At 42.4% G+C, this 18,401-nt stretch overlaps 2 protein-coding genes across 2 annotated transcripts; both read right to left on the reverse strand.

Moving 5' to 3' along the window:
• Nucleotides 1-35: 35 nt before the first annotated feature.
• On the reverse strand, nt 36-12,423 carry LOC121625575 (protein arginine N-methyltransferase 8-B-like). Its single transcript, XM_041963706.1, has 10 exons — nt 12,355-12,423; nt 11,489-11,713; nt 9,921-10,076; nt 8,335-8,398; nt 7,202-7,344; nt 6,797-6,884; nt 4,043-4,158; nt 2,378-2,528; nt 1,212-1,333; nt 36-149 (listed from the first exon to the last, which is right to left on the reverse strand). The coding sequence occupies exons 1-10, from the start codon at nt 12,421-12,423 to the stop codon at nt 66-68; spliced, it is 1,218 nt and encodes a 405-aa protein (XP_041819640.1). The 3' UTR covers nt 36-65.
• Nucleotides 12,424-16,994: 4,571 nt separating this feature from the next.
• LOC121625576 (E3 ubiquitin/ISG15 ligase TRIM25-like) lies at nt 16,995-18,251 on the reverse strand. The gene is made up of 2 exons (XM_041963707.1): nt 18,175-18,251; nt 16,995-18,024 (listed from the first exon to the last, which is right to left on the reverse strand). Exon 2 carries the CDS (start codon nt 18,020-18,022, stop codon nt 17,012-17,014), a length of 1,011 nt encoding a protein of 336 aa, XP_041819641.1. The 5' UTR covers nt 18,023-18,024; nt 18,175-18,251; the 3' UTR covers nt 16,995-17,011.
• Nucleotides 18,252-18,401: the final 150 nt, after the last annotated feature.

Raw genomic sequence — 18,401 nt, forward strand, 5'->3', positions numbered from 1 at the left:
GCCTCCCCCTCCTCTCCAAGTGGGTCGCAAAGGGCTGAGGGTAGTTGGTTGGTCGGTTCTTGTTCCTAACGCATTTTATAGTCGTGGGAAATGGCGGCCTCACACAGCTGTCCTTTAAAGTCTAGCTCCAGGGTGAACTCCAGGTCACGCTGCAAAAGATTTGAACAATTTCTTATTAATTATTAAGTCATGATTAAAAAAGGCAGAAATTGCCACTTAGCATGAGCCAAACAAAACCTTCACACAAAACAAAAAAATGTCCTTTAAAGGCATTTAAATGCAGCAGTGGGTGCATTTACTCATATAGATACTTAAAATTTAGGTACATGTACTTGAGTATTTCCATTACTTATTACTTTTTACTTGTACTGCACTCATTGTCAGGGGCAAATATTGTACTTCTTATGCCACTACAATTATTTGAAAGCTGTAGTTACTGGTTTAGAACAAATAAAGCTGTTACATAAATAAAACATATGATAAGCTCATAAAATGTGATGCTTTGTTATAAATTGAACTGTCCAACAGTATATGTTACTGTTAAAATTAGCTCCGCTTGAGCTGATTAAAACAATTAAATGTTAGTCCAAACATGGGAAACAAGGTAAAACTGCTAGCTTAACCTGTGTAAAGGTCACAAAATCCTGCAGTATTTGTTATGGTGTATTCACATCACAGCAGAAAAACAATGGTCTCACAATGACACTGTGCTACCTTAGCTACAATGCCAACGTTGCTGGCAGCAGATGCTGCATTTCAGAGACTCCGCTTTATTTTCTGTTGATATTTGGGCCCGTTTGCGATTGTCCAGCTCTGGAAATGCAGTGACATGAGTCAGCTGATTTTCAGTTCACCGCCCATGAAAGCAGTTTTTCTTTCTCTAATGTGAATACGCCCATAAAAATGTAAATTTGAGTTTTTCCACTAACAACATTTAACATATAATTTAATAAACTCCAGAGGTTTTTTCTTTGGATGGAGCCAAGCTATTTCCCCATTAACAGTCTTTATGCTAAGCTACGCTAACCAGCTGCTGGCTGTAGCCTCATATTTAATGGACAGATGTGAGAGTGTTGTGAGTCTTCTCATCTAACTGCTACTACTATCAAGTGAATAAGCATATTTCCCAAAATGTCAATTTTGTTCCATTCTCCACCACTGCTGAAATCTAAACTAGTGACAATTTTGTGCCCATTTCTTTTGAGTCTTACCACATTCTTCTCATTGGGCCTGACAGCAATGCTGCCAAAGATCTCCTCTCCTTTCTTGACAGTTAAGTAGTCTTCTAAGTAAAACACTGTCTGCTTCCAGTGTGTGCTGGCAGCATCTGGAGCTGAGGCAGAGGAGAGGGGGAGCATGATGTAGAGAGGGAGGAAGATAAGGTGGAAAGCGGAAAGGGGTGAAGCAGAGGCAGGAGAGAAAAGTTAAGGGGAGTGTGAGAAATTACAAAATTTACAAAAGGCAGTGGTTCGAGCGGGCGCTCAGCTCCCTCGGGATGTTAACATGGAAGGAATTTAACAGCAAAGTGTCTGAAACTCACTCGCCCAGTGGGAGAAATACAGAGGCTGATAGCAGAAAACTCTTTCAGTGATGCTGAGCCTCAGGCCCAACAGACTCGGCCAAACATAGAACCTCCTCTACACAACATTATGTAAGCGCTGGATGCATGAATGTATTAACATAAGCTTACATAACAGCCTAGCTACCCTCTCTATAACAGGCGCCGTGTTTCCAGAAGTGCTTGGTGATTCCGCCGCTGCAAACAGCGGGTCGGCTCGTGCAACGCCAGCAGAGTGTAGCCAAGAGCTAAGATGCTGACATGCCGTAGCTCCTTCTCATTGATTTTACTGCTCAGAAATGCTCAAAGATTTCAAAAGAAATCTGGAATGCTTGCTGGATGTTTCACCGTAGGGCGGGCGGGTTGCAAAAACTTCATGTGTTCCATTACTTTTATGTGCTCTTGTCTGAATTTTTACATTTTAATAATGTCTTCTGTGGACACTAACGCTTAAGGGGTTGGCTAACTCGAATAATACTGCTGGCGATTTTCGCATTTTACATGCTTTTCCAACATTATACAACATGTCATTTCTTTGGTAGAAAGTAATTCCAATAAAAACAATGAAAACAGGTCGTATGAATTATCAAGAGAAACAGCAAAAATGTATTTATGAAAAGAAAATGCTGCTGCTTGTTTTCGCTCATGTCCTTTTATATGCTTTGTCACTCATGAATACTACATAGAGCTGCATGAAAATACTGTATTTTATAGTGTTTGTGATATAAAATTCAATTCACTGACATTCATTTATCTGAAAATGCGGGCCAATAAAACTGACTGACTGGAAACAGAAAAGCTTGTAGGAGCCAGCCTCACCAGTGGAGAAGCCAGTCTTCTTGTGACACTTTGTGAACTCGATGTTGAAATAGGTGACCAAGGCGTGGACGTAGTCGTTGCGCTGGATCTGCAGACAGAAGGCCGACGTGAAGGACAGGTCCTCTGGCTTCACGGTATAGATGTCCACTTCCTGGAAACAAGCGGGTGCTTTTCAATTCATGAAATATCCTAGCAGCCCAGCAAAACAGCACGCCACATGTACAAGCAGAGACGCACACACAAGTTGTCACCCCCGCTTGCCACCTCTCACACACATGCGGTGCATGTATATGTCAGTGCTTCTTGATTATTCACCACGATTATTGTGCATGTGTGAGTGTTTGTGTGTGAAAGCCCACAGGTTGAATCATGGCTGGCAAACGAAGCCTGCTCACAGTACACATGCTGTGTGGGTGTCCTCCCTCAAGTCTACAAGGGAGGGAGGCTGTGTGTGTGTGTGTGTGTGTGTGTGTGTGTGTGTGTGTGTGTGTATACATTTGCTCGCGTCTAAATCAAGCACTGCCTGATGAATATGGCCACAAATTCAAGGATCACATTTTGTCACCTGGCAGGCATCACTGTGGGTTTCGAAAATAGGAGTGCAGCAGGTGTGTTCCTGCTTTGCATGTAGATGATGTTGCGTTTAAGAAGACTGTGTGTGTGTGTGTGAGAGTGTGTAGGAAGGAGGGGGGGGGGGGGGGGGGGATTTTACGCTGCAACCTGTTCATCTTGCCCGGCCTATTGGGCTACGGATCACACGGCCATGTGGCGTCAGCATGACAGATTGTGATTTAACACCTCTGTCCTTTCCAATGATACGAGACCAGTATCGTATACAGCAAATTGTAGGAGGAGGGAGAAATTTTAGACTTGTGAGGCATGAGTGGCAGTTTGAATTAAGACGTGGCTGGCAGCAGGGGGACGGGGTGACTAAGCCCTGAAGACATACATGTAAAAGCAATACAGAGAGTGAGAATTAATCCTTAGACTGGCGTGTCACTAACTAAGGACAGACCATCCTCCTTGGTGCCTATTCAAGTGATGGGGAGCTCGTTTCATGCCCACAGGAGACTCAAAGCCTGCTCTTGTGTGACATTTCACCTCGGCACAGAGGGGGAGACAGAGCGAGACCTCCTCAGTCGCTCAGACTGGTGAGGCCTGACGTTGCTTCAATCAGAGAAAGTGACAGAAGATGAAGGGTAAGAAGAAGTGAGAGGGAAGGAGCGAAAAATGACGTGGGACAAAAAAGACGAAAGAGGAATGAAGATGTCTGATACTCAAAATAGAAAAAAAACAGGATATGAAGCAGAGAGAAAGGTGGAGGTGGAGGGGACAAAGAGAGGAGATATCGCCTCCCTCATATCCTCTGTTCATTTGTGAGATGAAAGACAAGCCTCTCTTGTATCTTCAAGCATGAAAACAGAGCCGCAGACTATTACGGCTCTTCAGAAACCGCTGTAACGTACTAGAAAACAGGCTCGGCAGACTGAAACGCTCTGAGGCTCTGAGATTGATAGCTGTCTCAGACTTTTTTTAGGAACTCAAGGAGCTCTTAGCAGAGCACAGAAAATGAAAAACACCCAAGGTATGAAACAATACGGCATGAGAGACAAATGCTTGACGTGTGTTCACACCCCTTCATCGTATCACATCACACGGACTCACCTTTAGGAGGCAGGCGTTAGTCACCACCTGCTTGGGATCTACCACATCCACCAGAGGCTCTTTGATGGCCACGTTGCGAATGCAGCTCATGTCGAACCCGTACACGTTTTCCCACCCTGCGCACACACACACACACACGACATAAACATCTGAAGAGCAGCACCCACATGAATACACGTGCATCGCGGTATGTTTTTTGTGGATTTTTACTTTGCAAATTTTCATACACTTCTCTGTTCCTGCCAAGCTGTCAGCATGAAAAGAAAAAGTCAAACAAAGCACTTAACCCTGCCAGGAAACGCTGTCTTTCCGTCTACCCAGCCCCTACGTGGAGAAAGACAAGCCCTCCTGAAAATAGACTCCGGCCTCCTCCACCTCCTCCGCCATGTCTGACAGGCTTTTTTAAAATAATAATTTGGACTGAAAACACACCAAGCAGGCTTTTCCTCCCCCATTCCCTCTGTCCCTCCACTCCACCTTGCTTCGTCAGGGGGCCAAACACTAAGTCTGAACGACGAGAAGGTGGAATATGCCACCGACGCACAGAGAAACTAAAAATAAAAGCGCGAGGGTTTGGGCTGACTGAATTCTTTTGGGATTTATGTGAAAGTATGGCTGTAAGAGAACAGAGAAGGCCACCTATGCAGTAGAAGGAAACTCAGTAGGAGTTATTAACCCAGATTGGGTGTGAATGGCACCTTTTATATTGGTGCTTTGATCTGGATCACTATGTTAAGCTCAGCACTCCTGCTGTGATAGTTATTTGAACACAAATAAAGCAGAGAATGTACTGCGGGATAAAGGCACCTCACTGTTTAAATACTTTCTACTACTTTCTTATAAGGGATATTTTACACAGGGTTTCTATATTGGAACTAATGGCTTTATTAATTAATAACCTTTTATTCGTCTATATATATGATACGAAATACACATCTACACATCTCAAGGGAGCACAAAATAAAGGGAGAGCACTAACATCAATGTGAGTGTGCTAGTATATGCTAGTGGTTACATACGACATCAAAACATTCATGGACACCACTGCCATCCTCATCATCAACATCAGATCACCATCGTCATCATCAGTGGTGACGCTCAGTGACAGTGTTCATTACAAAACTCCACCGCAGCAGGTGCAAAGGGCTTCCTGAACCTCTCTGAAGAGCACCGAGCCTGTCGCTAAAAGAGCCCTCCAGCTCGCTGACAGCGTTATGCATCACATGAGCACTCTTGAACTTCATACCGTTCTTGTTGCTCCTGTTCCTGTCCTCTGAGCTTAAGCTGCACCTCCAACAAAACCCAGCGTAAAATAGGACACTCGCTAGCATGCTTTGATAAAACAAGAGTGACCTGCGGATATCAAACGTCCAGAGCTACCTGAAGAAAAAACAGCCTGGACTGGGTTGTAGCAAAGATGGCACTGGTGTTCTTTTTCCAGTCCAGCCTTTTATCCACCAAGGTGCTCACTGTATAAGATGAAACCATCTCAATGGCCTTATTTTAGTCAGGACAGGGGTCACCGCAGCCTATTTCTTTTTAATATCATTGAAAAGCTCCTTGGTATTACTTTTATTTAAAATTAAGTGGTTCCATCATATTATTTGGCAATGTAATTTCCCTCCTGCTGGTCAGCCTGGTGGTCATCTTTGAGGATGTAAACGAGTGCAGAATGACTGGGAAATGTAACAAGTCATTGGAGCATATAATTTGGGTTGCCAGGTTGTGAAAAATCCTCCCTGGCTGTTGTATATCCTTGCAGAAATTGCTTTGTCTTTTTAGCTAAAGCTAACTCGGCTAGCCTGACATTTCAAGCACGTCTACAGAAGGGCTGCTGACCGAAATACACTTCAAGCCCAAACCTGATGGGTTATCATGGTGGAGAAACTTTTTATTATTGACTCACTAATAATAATAACTACAGTCCTGATGGCTCATTAAAACGTGACAAACCCATGACCTTTTATTTATGACTTACTCATTTCACACAATCTGCAGTAATACATCAGCCGAACAGATTTTTTGCAACCTGGCAATCCAAATGTTGTCCTTATTAATGGCTTATTGCCTGTCAGTAAAGCCTCAAAGCTGCTTTAATTAATATTTTTATAAAAACGATGCATCAAAGGACTCTTTGTACTATAAAACTGGTCACTTAAGTAATGGATCCACTCGACTCTGCTGTTCCCCTCATCTGTATGGAGCATTTTTGTCTTTCAGCTCTTTTAGTTGCGGTTTCACGTCCCACAACTTTAATATTTTTAAATTAGTTTCACTGCTGGCATCATACATAAAGGCAGACAGACGATAGTGACTAACGAGTGAGCATAGTGAAGCATTTAGTGGCTGAAGAGCTTATATGTCCCTCAGGAGTTGGTTGAGAGAAAAACAGTGTTAAAGGGAGAATAAATATTGGACTTACATTCATTAGGTAGGCAGAGAGACAACTTCAAACATATAAATAGGCAACTGTCATGCTGACTTTAACTTTATGAGGTGATAATATGTCAAATGGCAAAAATATCAATTAAGGCAAATGTGATCAAATATTTGTTAACATTGATTTTAGCTAGCTCTTATCTTTATGAGAAAGTGGAACCTTACAATTTTATATCTAACTTCAGTTTGGTTTTGCTTCATCTGCACAGTGGTCGTTAATTATGCACCGCACAGCTGAGAGGAAGACAGAGAGACTGAAGAAAGCAATGACTTAGCAAAAACGTGAAGGCTAACAAATCTGCCATCATTACTCACAATGAATCTTGAAGTCCTTGTACTGCCGGTCTTCAATGGCTACCACATAGAGAGCGGCTCTGTCCGGGAACATCAGGCCTCCAGGTTTCTGAATACAAGAAAAGCTTCAGGAATCAATGCATGCACACTCAAAGGCCATCCATCACCTTTATTATTCGCACACCTGGCATGTAAAGTAAGATCACATGTGCCGAGTTTCAAGCCTGCAGGCAGCTACTGAGGTTAGAAGCTCAATCATTCATGTTTGACCTCAGCATCTGAGCAGCAGACACATGCAGCCAACACAGTAAATCCTCTACTTCATCACTGTTTGGTGTGTTTATGTGTTGAAGCCTTATTTGTCCAGCCAGCTACACACACACATAACCCCCAACCCTCCCCAGGCCTCCAGCAGCACCATCATACCAGCCACTTGTCCCTGGCGAAGATAACGGTGTTCAGCATGGACTCGTAGAAGAGGCAATAGCCCATCCACTCTGAGATGATAATGTCCACCTTCTCCACAGGCAGCTCCACCTCCTCCACCTTGCCCTTGAAGATGGTAATGACTGTGGTGTGGAGAGCCACAAGACAGCAGGCAACAAATTACTACACTGCACCTTCATCATATTAATGCAAATCAAACGATGACTTTATTCTCAGATGACACTGTTTTTATGCCTTGGGATTGCGGAAAATTAGTGCATCCTAATTACTGCGCTCAGTGTTTTATGCATGAATTTGCTTTGTCTTGTTTTCTGTTTTCCATTCTGGCCTCTTTGACCCACGGAGATACTCCGAAGAAAATGCAGCAAAGTGAAATAGATGTAAAACGGCAGAACTGGTAATGATAAAATAACACTTATGTACTTTTTCACATAAAAAATTGTATGTGTGTATACTGCTGAATTATTTATATCACTTAAAAGGGTGGATTAAAACATTTTAACCCGTCTGTGGAAGAAAAATACATTTAATGTGCAGATGTTGTCTTTGTAAAGTAGCCCTTTCTTAAGCACCTTAAGGGTGCAGTAATTCGAATTTAGTTAATGCAGTAAATGCATTTTCAATTTGTTTATTCCTAATCAATAACCATGATTATCTAATTTGCTTGGATACTGATTGAATCAACCGAATTAGTTACTGTATAAATAATGGCATATACATTAAAGAGTTTCTACTGACACTTGGATGTTAAACACTTGAAATGTAAATATAACAGATGAAACAAAAAACAGCCCAATATCAAATGTGCAGGTTACGAAACCCACCATCTGTTGCCGGTCCTCCATCTGTGAAGTTCAGGGTGGCAAATTTACAATGGTAATCAGCACCACTGAGCGAATTCTGATTGATGGCAGAGATTATGGTTATTTGACATTAGAGTCGAGCTGCCAGTTAACCATCAGAACTGTGACTAATGTTGTCGGGTGTGACGGTAATGATGGAAATATGCAGATTTTTCACGCTACTTCGAATCCAGATGTCATCACACTCTGCTGCACTCAGACAGATGGATATAAGATATACAGTATGAATGGAAAAGCACTTGAACTTACCATTGTGTAGGTGATTTGACTTGATAATCTTCTCTGAGTATTCGGATATACTTGAGCATTCAATCTGTAGGCACAAGGCACAAGGACAAAACCACAGGTCTGGTGTCTTCTGAACAGGAAACGGCTGAATGTTTGTGGAAATGACACGTCATGATGCTTTTTTAACAATGTTAACTACCATTTTCCCTCCCTGTACGCAGAAGTTTATAATTTGGGGTAATATCGGAAGGACAAATTTAATCAAACCCCGCTAATCCATCTCCTGATCACTAATCTCAGACAGCATGAAAAATCCTTTTACTCGTCCATCCATAGGTGTAATACAGTATGTGACTCATGCATAACTGTGGGAACTACTGCCGGTAAAGTATAACCTGTGACTTACAGCCCTGATCTTAGTGCTGCCTTTGACACTGTGTACCACACAAATCTGTTACAAAGATTAGAAAACTGGGGGGACTCTCTGGAACTGTCCTGATGTGGTCCAAGTCTTCATGACAGAAAGTACTTTGTCTCTATTGGCAAGACTGCCAACCCTCGGGGTTCACAGGGGTCCATCTTGGGACCTCTCTTTTTTAAATCTCTAGATGTCTCTAGATCTCCCTTCGGCCAAATCCGACAAAATAACCAAGTAGCCTGCCACAATTATACAAGTGTCTTTGGAGCACAGAATGAAAGCCAGAATGTTGGCTCTCACCTTGACTCCCTGTATCTCAAGCCAGAAATCTTGGCATTACCCTGGACTCAGATTTAAAATTCAATAGCCACATCAAATTGGTAACTATGTTGGCTTACTACCATCTGAAAAAGCTTGGAAATATGACCAGTTCTAAAAGCACACACTCAGAGATTGGACTTCAAGATCTTGCTGCTTGTCACAAGCATGCTTGACATGCTTGCACCATTTGAACCTTCTAGGACCATCAGGACATCTGGTGCTGGTCTACTGGCTATAGCAGATAGAATAAAACACGGTGAAGCAGCATTTTGTTATAATGCAACACAAACCTCCCAGATGATATCAAACAAGCCACGACTCTGACCATTTGTAAGTCAAAGCTAAAAACTTTTTTTTTTTGCATTTCACTTGATTTGAACTGCATTATTTTACGTTTTAAGTATTTTAGCTTTTGCTTCCTTATCTGCTCTTTTTCCACTTTTTAATTGTTAATATTTTTCTCTATTTGTATTACTCTGTAAAGTACTTTGTATTTGCCCAGTGTATGAAAGGTGCTATATAAATAAAGCTGCCTTGCCTTGCCTTGCTTTAAAAGGAGTGTCTCTCAAGTCTCTGTTATTGCCTCTGTGTTTAAGATTGTCGAAGAGAGATTACTGATTTCTGGACTCAACACACAACACAAGATGCTAGCCCTTAAGAGGAATTTTAGAAAGGCAGGATGTGTGTGCGCATGAAAAGCAATGGATGAGAGATAATGTGATGGCAGAGTCAGATATGATTTTAATTTGCACGTTTAATTTGGCTTTTCTCTCTCATGAAGATTTGAGCAGAGCTGAGAAGAGTCTAATGAAGCATCTGAACTATGGGGTGTTTGTTTGTGGTCAGAGGGCATATCTGTCTATCTCACCCCATACACATGTTTGGCACCGGCGTTGGCAGCAAACATAGAGAGGATCCCCGTGCCACTACCAACATCCAGGACGATTTTATCTTTGAACACATGCTTGTTGTGGTACATGGCGTTCCGGTAGGTCAGCGTCCGCACCTCGTCTTTCAGCATCTCCTGTTTGAATTAGAGATAAAACTGAGAGTTCATAGCTGTGATGCATAATGATTTTTATAGTCTTGAATAACATGCAAACCACTATAGTGTCTATACTGAACTGGTATAGACAGCCTGAGGAACAGTGTGATTCATAAAAATGCTCAAAGGAATACATAAAACACATAATGTTACATAATGAACATACAAATGTGTATACATTATGCTAAAAGCTGGCAGTTGCATATTTTCTTCAGCCTGTGAATCCATCAGTCTTTCATGTATAATGAGGTAGATAAGTCAGTATTTAGGCCAGAAGCCTCAGTGACAGTGGCGGAGCTTCTTGAAATAGACAGGAGTACAACACAAAGCCTTTGGGGACCACCTGATATCCATCTCCCTGAGCCCATTCACACATCCCACTTTCCGTCTTTCTTGCTTTGCACTCCTCTAATCAGGACACTCTCTTTGTCTGCAAGCAGACAAAAACCTGACCCACATGCTAAATATGGACACTATTTAAAAAGGTCTATATGTCCCCAAACTTTTCCACCACCACCCCGTCACAGATCAAGGTCATTAGCAAGACTAAAGCTCCATGATCTTATTTAGCAGTTTGCTGTAGACGACTGTAAAAGACGGACACAGATTGTTGTCAGTTATGGAGCACTGCACATGGATTATTACCATGCATCTGCTGTCTTTAGTGCTGGTTGGTAATGGAAAAGCCTGCTCTTTTGTTGGCTAGGAGACATTTTCTCATGAGTTATCATTCTTAAACAAAAGTCTGGGTGTTCGTGAGAGGATGTTTGCCTCAGAGGTTTATGTTTGGAGTTGGTTTTAATTTGGGGTAGACGGTAATAAGTAACATTTTGATATCTGACTGAAATGTTTTGGGGTTTTTTGTACAACAGGTGCTATGCACAGCTTTAGATTTGAGGTTTCTGAGAGAGGTTTGCAGTATCATGTTTTTGATGGTGTTTGGCTTCATACTTTGTTTAAACTCCTGTTTGAAAGTGCTGGAGGACTGAGGGCTCAACTTGTATTTACTTTGTCTGGATCTTTGTTTTGTTGTTTTCAGCAGCTGTCTTGGCTTTTGTACTGCTACTTTTCTATTGATTTTCAGACTCAATGAACTGAGGATTTGAAATCAACTTTCTGTATGCAATAGTTTCTTAGCTGTTGATAAAACATAGTCTATTCCAGAAAGAAGATTTGGCTCACGACCAAAATCAAAGCATGTCTGCCCATGAAAATCTGTTGGTGTTAAATCAGCCACAGTTCTTGACATATCCTGCTGACAGAAAGCCAGGCTAACAGCGATGACACTCCTTGGCAATTTAAAGAGCGTCAGGTTAGACAGAGCAGGAAGCTGGTGTCATTCTTTTACCCTGGCCACACCAAGCTGTCACTTGTACGCCTGGCCTGCCTACCTCATGGATGCCAAAGTGGGCATAAGAGTCAAAGTAGTAGTCCCGTGATGTCATTTCCTCTGGGCTGATGAATTTGGCAATCTTGCCTCGACCAGGACAGGTGGCCAGGGCCGCTACATGAGGCGTATGGGGGATGCAGGGCACATGGTGGGTCGTAGGCACTGGTTTAGGCAGTGGGGAGGGCTGGGCTGACTGAGAGAGGGGGGACGTGACAGGCTGTTGCCGCTGTTAGGGAGAAATAAGAAAGAAAAAGGGTTAGAGTTGTATCAGGATTTATAAATTACAGACAAGAATGAATCATAAAGCAAAGGTTTGCGGATTTCGGGGAAGGCAATTACAGAACTGCAAGTGTCATTTTTACTAATAATTAATACGGGGCTGATAGAGTCGAATCACTGCAAGCCAAAGGGGAATTATATAATAAGTAGACAAAAATGCATTAAAAAAAACACAGTCACAGTCATTACACAGACACGAGACTCAGAGAAGAGACGGCAAAAGATGCAGGTTCCGTTTCAGCACCAAGGACAGCGGACATACCCACGTTCAATACGCCCGTGCATCCACAGCTGATCATTTAACCTAACTGCAAAGCATCTGCATGCATTACCGCAATTATTGCAATTACAGCGGTCTACTTAGATCACCCGTAACATCTGCAGGACACCGCGAAATGCACTTTCGCTATGCTTGCACGCCATGATATTGCAGCATTCATTCTAAATGTGGTTGCAACGATGATGATAAGAAAAAAAAAAGATGTACACATAATATTCAAGTTTGATGTGTTTTCACCGTAAAAACAGCCATATTGAGAGTGTCCCGGTCCCGCTTTTACCGGGCGCAGGACATCACAAGGTCCCTACCTCCGAGCTGTCCGCCTCCGCCATCTTCCGCCGTAGCAGCAAACAACGCGACGAATGCCTCAGTCCCATGAGAGCCGGCGAGATTTAGGCAACAACTCTTTTAAGTGTACGGAGGACCTGAATTCTTCGCAGAAACGTGTCAAAAATAACACTAAGCCACCGAATGTGTGGCAGGAATACAAGTAAAGGTGAAAGTCATCATAAGAGACGTGCAGGTATCACGGTTGCGACGAAATTAAATCCGTTCCCCGAGAAAAGTTGCTAAATGGATTTGACACGTACATTCTGTAGCTGCGATACAGGTTGTTTTAGCGAGGGAGGACGAGGGGTGGCAGAGCCGTCTATTGGCTGTGCTGCGGCTAAAAGGTTTCAGGTGTGATCCCGGCAGGAGTCGATGTGTCCATCAACACCTGGGCGCCCCGTTTAGGTGTCCTCGTAGCTCTACCTGCTCGCTCATTTCAAATCTCTGGGTAAGAGTATCCGAGAAAAATGTCAAGAGTCACCAACGAGCAAGAAAATGCACCTAGTTGCGCCCTAGAAACAAAACTCCATACAGGGAAAAAAAGCCTCTGCTCTTCTTCTTCTCTTGGAAACACTGTCAGCACCGCGCGCATTGAAAGTCACACAATTCTTGCCTTCGCGTGCGCCGCGGAAAGTCCGTTGCGTAGTCCCGAGGGGTTTCCCGGAGACAAAGTTGGGGGTTCAAACTGTGAGCGTGCGCTTCCGTAACACACGAGCCCCACGGATGTCATTGAGCAGTGACAAAAAATATTAAAATAACAGTCACAAACAAAAGAGGAATAAATCTCTGCTTCCCAGAGGCAGGTGCGTCCTCACACCACAGAAGAGACGCAGCTCTCCGACAACCAGTGAGCTTCTCAGCCGCACGCTTATATAACACAGGTGTTTTCATACGATATGTTAATTTTCTCCGTCTTGAGCCACGGCAAAATAAAGTGTGAGCTACAACACTTACAGCTTCCAGTAGCCCATTCCTGACCTTTTCCGCTGATACATGCATATTTAAATTATATGTAAAGATGTTTAACTTACACATTAGCGCGTTCGTTAACGGCGTGGAATTCAATTCAGCCAATAAGAATCGCGGGCCAGTGGTCTAGAATTATCTGGATAATTTCCAAAGCCAATGAGCTTCAGAGACGCATTTTTAATTCTTGTACCAGTTTCATTGGCAGTTGAAGGGAGTTTAACAACTGTTTCTTGGTCATACTCTTACAGAAAGCTGCTTGTGGCTAGAAGATGTATTTTGATATATATATTCATCCCAATACAATTAAAAGTGACAAGGGCACATCACCACAGAATAAGGATCAGAAAAACAAAACAATAATGTGGGCTTACTATGTAGCTATTATTATGTTTTTAGGTTATATAACTTACTTTTCACTAAAGACAAAGAATAGAGTATAAAGATATATTAAAGTGAAAATCAACACTGTCATCCTTTGTTAGGCTATTAACAGTTATATAAATGGCATGTTTTAGGTTTAACGTGTATAAAAAGAAACCGAGCACAGGGCACTTTTACAGCAAAGGACTCAGCAAAAACAGATCAAAATCAGTGAAACTAATCAAGTACACTAACTTAAGTACTGTAGTAAGTTTTGAGGTAGTTGTAGCCCTCTTTACTTGAGTATGTCCAGATTAGGCTACATTATTCTCATTCCAATAGGCTGAATTAAGCTAAAAAATACAGTACTTAAGATTTTATGCATTGTTATAGATTACCCAGCAGCAGCAGCAGGACCTCAACCAACTGCAACATTAAAGTTCCACTTACATATTAATATAACACTGGCAGGGGCCATTCTGCATGAGTACTTTTATATTTTTGATAATTAAAGTGCATTTTGTTGGTAATATTTCTATACTTTTTTTGTGTGTGTATTATTTGTTTGCTCCACTACTGAACTTACCCTACAGAAAATATAACCTTTCACCCTGACTGTCCCAAAAGTTTAAAAAATAGCTTAGGAGTGAGTGAATTTTCACACTAATGACAGGTCATTTCAAAATTCTAGTTTAAAGAAATAGCTAAAAAATAAAATCATACACCCTTTGTCGAGGATTGAGAACTTGTTGAAACTGTATTACAAAAAAAACACTCCATCTGTGCTAATCTCTGTGAATCGAAACCTTCAAGCATGTTGCCCTTTTTCTTCATCCCAGTCAGTGAAGACACAGCAGGTACTTTTCATTGGCTGCCAAAAATCAAAACACCTACTGTGTCATCACTGATTGTGGTGTGCAGCATGCTTTCTTTTTGAATCCTCAGAGAGCCGCGATTGGCCATTTTAACACCTTCTCCAGGAGTCCTTTCCAATATTCACTGCCCTCTCCTGGCCTTCTTTCAGGTCTCACATTTTCCCTTTTGCTTTCATTGTAGAGAACATTCACTCATATTTGACATCAACCTCCCACAGTGCCCAGCATAAAATCCATGTATTTCCATTTTCCACACGCTCACACAGCGGACCCTCATATGTCTGGTGGTGAGATTTCTAGAAGAAAAAAGGTACATCTCAAGCTGAAGACATGATGGGGGATTTTCACACAATACGTTTATATCCACATTACATACTGTTTTCCTACTGGATCACATCTCCTTCTTCAGGGGGTTTGATTTCCACGCTCTGCAGCCTTCTGTTGATGTCTGCATCTGCACCTCTTCCATTACTTGCTCACTCACTCTTTTCATACTGTATCAAAGGATTCAGTAGTAACCTATTTTGAAAAATATTGCAAGATATTTGTCACTAAAGAAAAATGGGCTCGTGTCCCATTAATGAAATCCAAGTACAATGAAACGCACCAGGTTTTAGTCACAGTTATGGATGAGCTCCATCAGTGGTGCTTAAGAACATCGGCCCACGCATCACACTCGAGGATAATGTGTGCGTCTACTCTATCTCACACACATACAAATCAGTGTGGGGGCAGGAGCACATAGGCAGGAGTCAGGAGTGAAAGCAGTGGGCAGACCACTGCTGATTGACTTGCAAGCCTCGCAAAGCAGGTAACATGACAAAGGCCTAAGATAGCGTTGAGTTCCATTTTACAACTAAACTGTTAAAAACTGCAGGGCTCAGCGAGAGTGACATCTGGCAGCAGCCCTGCAGTCAGATGTAGTTCAGCTGACCAAATGTCACAAGTGCGAACCCCTCGGAATCTATTTGCTTTTAGTGCAAAACACTAAACAGCTCCATGACTGGTGGCCATGGCTGCTCTTGTAATGTAATCACTCTAACGATGAACATAACAGAGGTGTTGCAATGAAGGCTTGTAAATGCCTTAAGTCTTATGAAAAAAAATGGCAACATATTTTATGATGGAAGCACATCTATGGACATTTTACAGTGCCCAATCTACTTCAATTTCAAAATGGCGCATGGAAGGAGTCAGGTTCCTCTTTACTAGGAAGCCATTACGCTGACATTATGCTACATTTTTATGGGTTAGGCCCACATTAAAGATTCAGGAGCTATGAGTTTAATATTGTAACAGAGCTTCTGGGCAGGAATGACACGAGGAGGTCAGCCCAGATGTGTAGTTTATTTAGACCACAAAATCACTTTATTTCAAGCCACTGTGAATTACAAGAAAGATGCAAAATACAGATTTCCTTTTTTCCTTTTAATCTCCATCCGATACATTAGCCAGGGTAGTGGCTCTATGTACAGGAATGTACACTTTACTGCTATCACCTATTTCAACAATCAAAGCGTGCATGAGAGAGCAACAGGATATCTTAACAAGCATTACATCATGATAAATGACACTAAGTCATTGCTGTACAACTGCATCTGACAACATTACTGTGCAACATCAGTACCATCTACACACATACAGTCAAGTACACTGCAGGACTAGAATGCCAGTGATCATACAGGCTCATACTTTCATACACAGACAGCAAGCATTGAGGATATTAAAGACGCTAGTTTGATTACTAATATAAGCAGATTTGTGAAGCATGTTACTAGAGATCGGAGTTAATTTCTCTGTGGTCTTTTTAAGGAAGAGCAACATTAACGTGTTTGTGCACAGGTGTTAAGACGAGAGGGGCAGAGTTTGTTCCATTTTCGCTGTCTTGAAGGCAGAAGTATGGATAAAGTTTCTCTGTAAAGTGGAAGCCAGTGAAAGAATAGATGTGTGATTTAGAGTTCACCTCATAGAAAGAAATCACTCCCTCTTCATAGTCCACAAAGATTCCCACCTTCTTAGGGTCTTCTTTCAGTTTGACTTCAACAGTTTGTGTTGTATATGCGCCATACATACCGTTATTGAGCCCAATGGTCCAAAAACCATTTCCAACTGACAGTAATGTGCCTTTCTTTCTCTCAACTGACTCTCTGACCACTCCAACAACCCACTGAATGTTCCCCTTCACTTGCACCTCATAGTAAAACTTCCCGGTTGTGAAGCCCTCCTTTGCCAAAACCTCCGGACACACTTCAAACCTGTTTGGATTGTGGGGAAGATTCTGTTCCGTGCCTCCATCGATCACTTGTTTTCCATCCTGGCTTATGACAAGTGAGCAATATGCTGTGTCAGGGTCAAAAGTCAAGTCCACTGCATGCTCCCTCATTCTTTTCATTTTGACCTCAGGAAGCTCTTCCATCGCCTCATCAACTCTCTATTTCAGCTGAGTCATAGCATCTCTCACTGCTTCAAAAGACAGACCGCTGTGAACGCCGATGTCGGTCCAGTCCTTGTTTACAGGAAAGCATAAGGTTGGGAAGCTCTGGAGAAAATGATGGTGATCCACGGACTGTGACAGCTGCTCCAGCTGGCTGCTTCTGCCTTTAAGCTCAGCGACCTCCATCTTCAGATCTGTGAGAAAACCTTCAGCTGTTTGCTTTATCGTTCTGTACCTCTCCTCAATCGCCTCAACAAGCTCGGCCTGGCTTCTCTGAATGGAGCGGATCAAGTCTTTGAAGACCTGCACGCTGGCTGCTTTCGCCATCCTGGCTTCATCAACTGACTTTTCAATTTCAGCTATCTTCTCAGACTGGCATTGTATCATACTTTGGATATTTGCCATTGCCGCATCTTTTATTGCCATCAATTCTTCATATTCTTCCTCAAGTGGAACAACATCGTGACCCTTGTGATTGGTTTTAAAACACAAGACACAAATGCAGTCCTGATCAGTCCTGCAGTATAGTTCTGTTATCTTGTTGTGCGTCTTGCACATCCTGTCATCTAGATTCTTCACGGGGTCGAACAATATGTGGCTCTTGAAACCAGCAACTCTCTGATGTGGCTCGAGGTGCACTTCACAGAAAGACGCGAGGCACATCAGGCAAGACTGAACAGCCTTCTCCTTCACCTCAGAGCAGATATCACAAAGAACGTCGGCTGTTTCAGGAAGTTGTGGGTCTGGACTTGAGGCTTTGACTTGAACTAGCATCTTAAACTCAGCAGCTAACTCAGACAGGACAGTGTTGACTTGGAGATCAGGTCGGGTAGAAAACCTCTTTTTGCATAGTGGACACTGGCAAATATCACTGCTGTCCCAGTACTTCTGGATACACTCGCTGCAGAAGTTGTGTCCACATGGCGTTGAGACTGGCTCAGTGAAGACATCCAGGCAGACGGGACACAGGAACTTGTCCTCTGACAGCAGACCGCTGGCAGCTGCCATATCTGGACAAGAATTAAGAAGTTACAACACAACTACAACAACTCGCACAATTCAACTCAAAGGGCCGAGTGAAAACAGGATATTTTTGCTTTATTTTATCTAATGTGCGACAAGTAACACAGAAAGTGAAGGGAACAATTGAAATATCTTACCTGTTAATAAGCAGTTTTAAAAGCAAAAGCTGAAGGCAAACCACGCTTTGAGTTTTAAAATGCTTCTCTAACTTTCACTTTCGTTTTACATGTGACGTTGGCAAGGGCTCCTTCCTGCTGCACAATTCTTCTTCTTTTGTTTTTTAATGGCAGTTGCCACATTTTGGATGCTTTACCACCACCTTCTGGATTACTATACTTCTACTGCTATTAATTCCTGTGTTTTG

Source organism: Chelmon rostratus, chromosome 22 (assembly GCF_017976325.1).
Source record: "Chelmon rostratus isolate fCheRos1 chromosome 22, fCheRos1.pri, whole genome shotgun sequence".
Classification (NCBI taxonomy): Eukaryota; Metazoa; Chordata; class Actinopteri; order Chaetodontiformes; family Chaetodontidae; genus Chelmon; species Chelmon rostratus.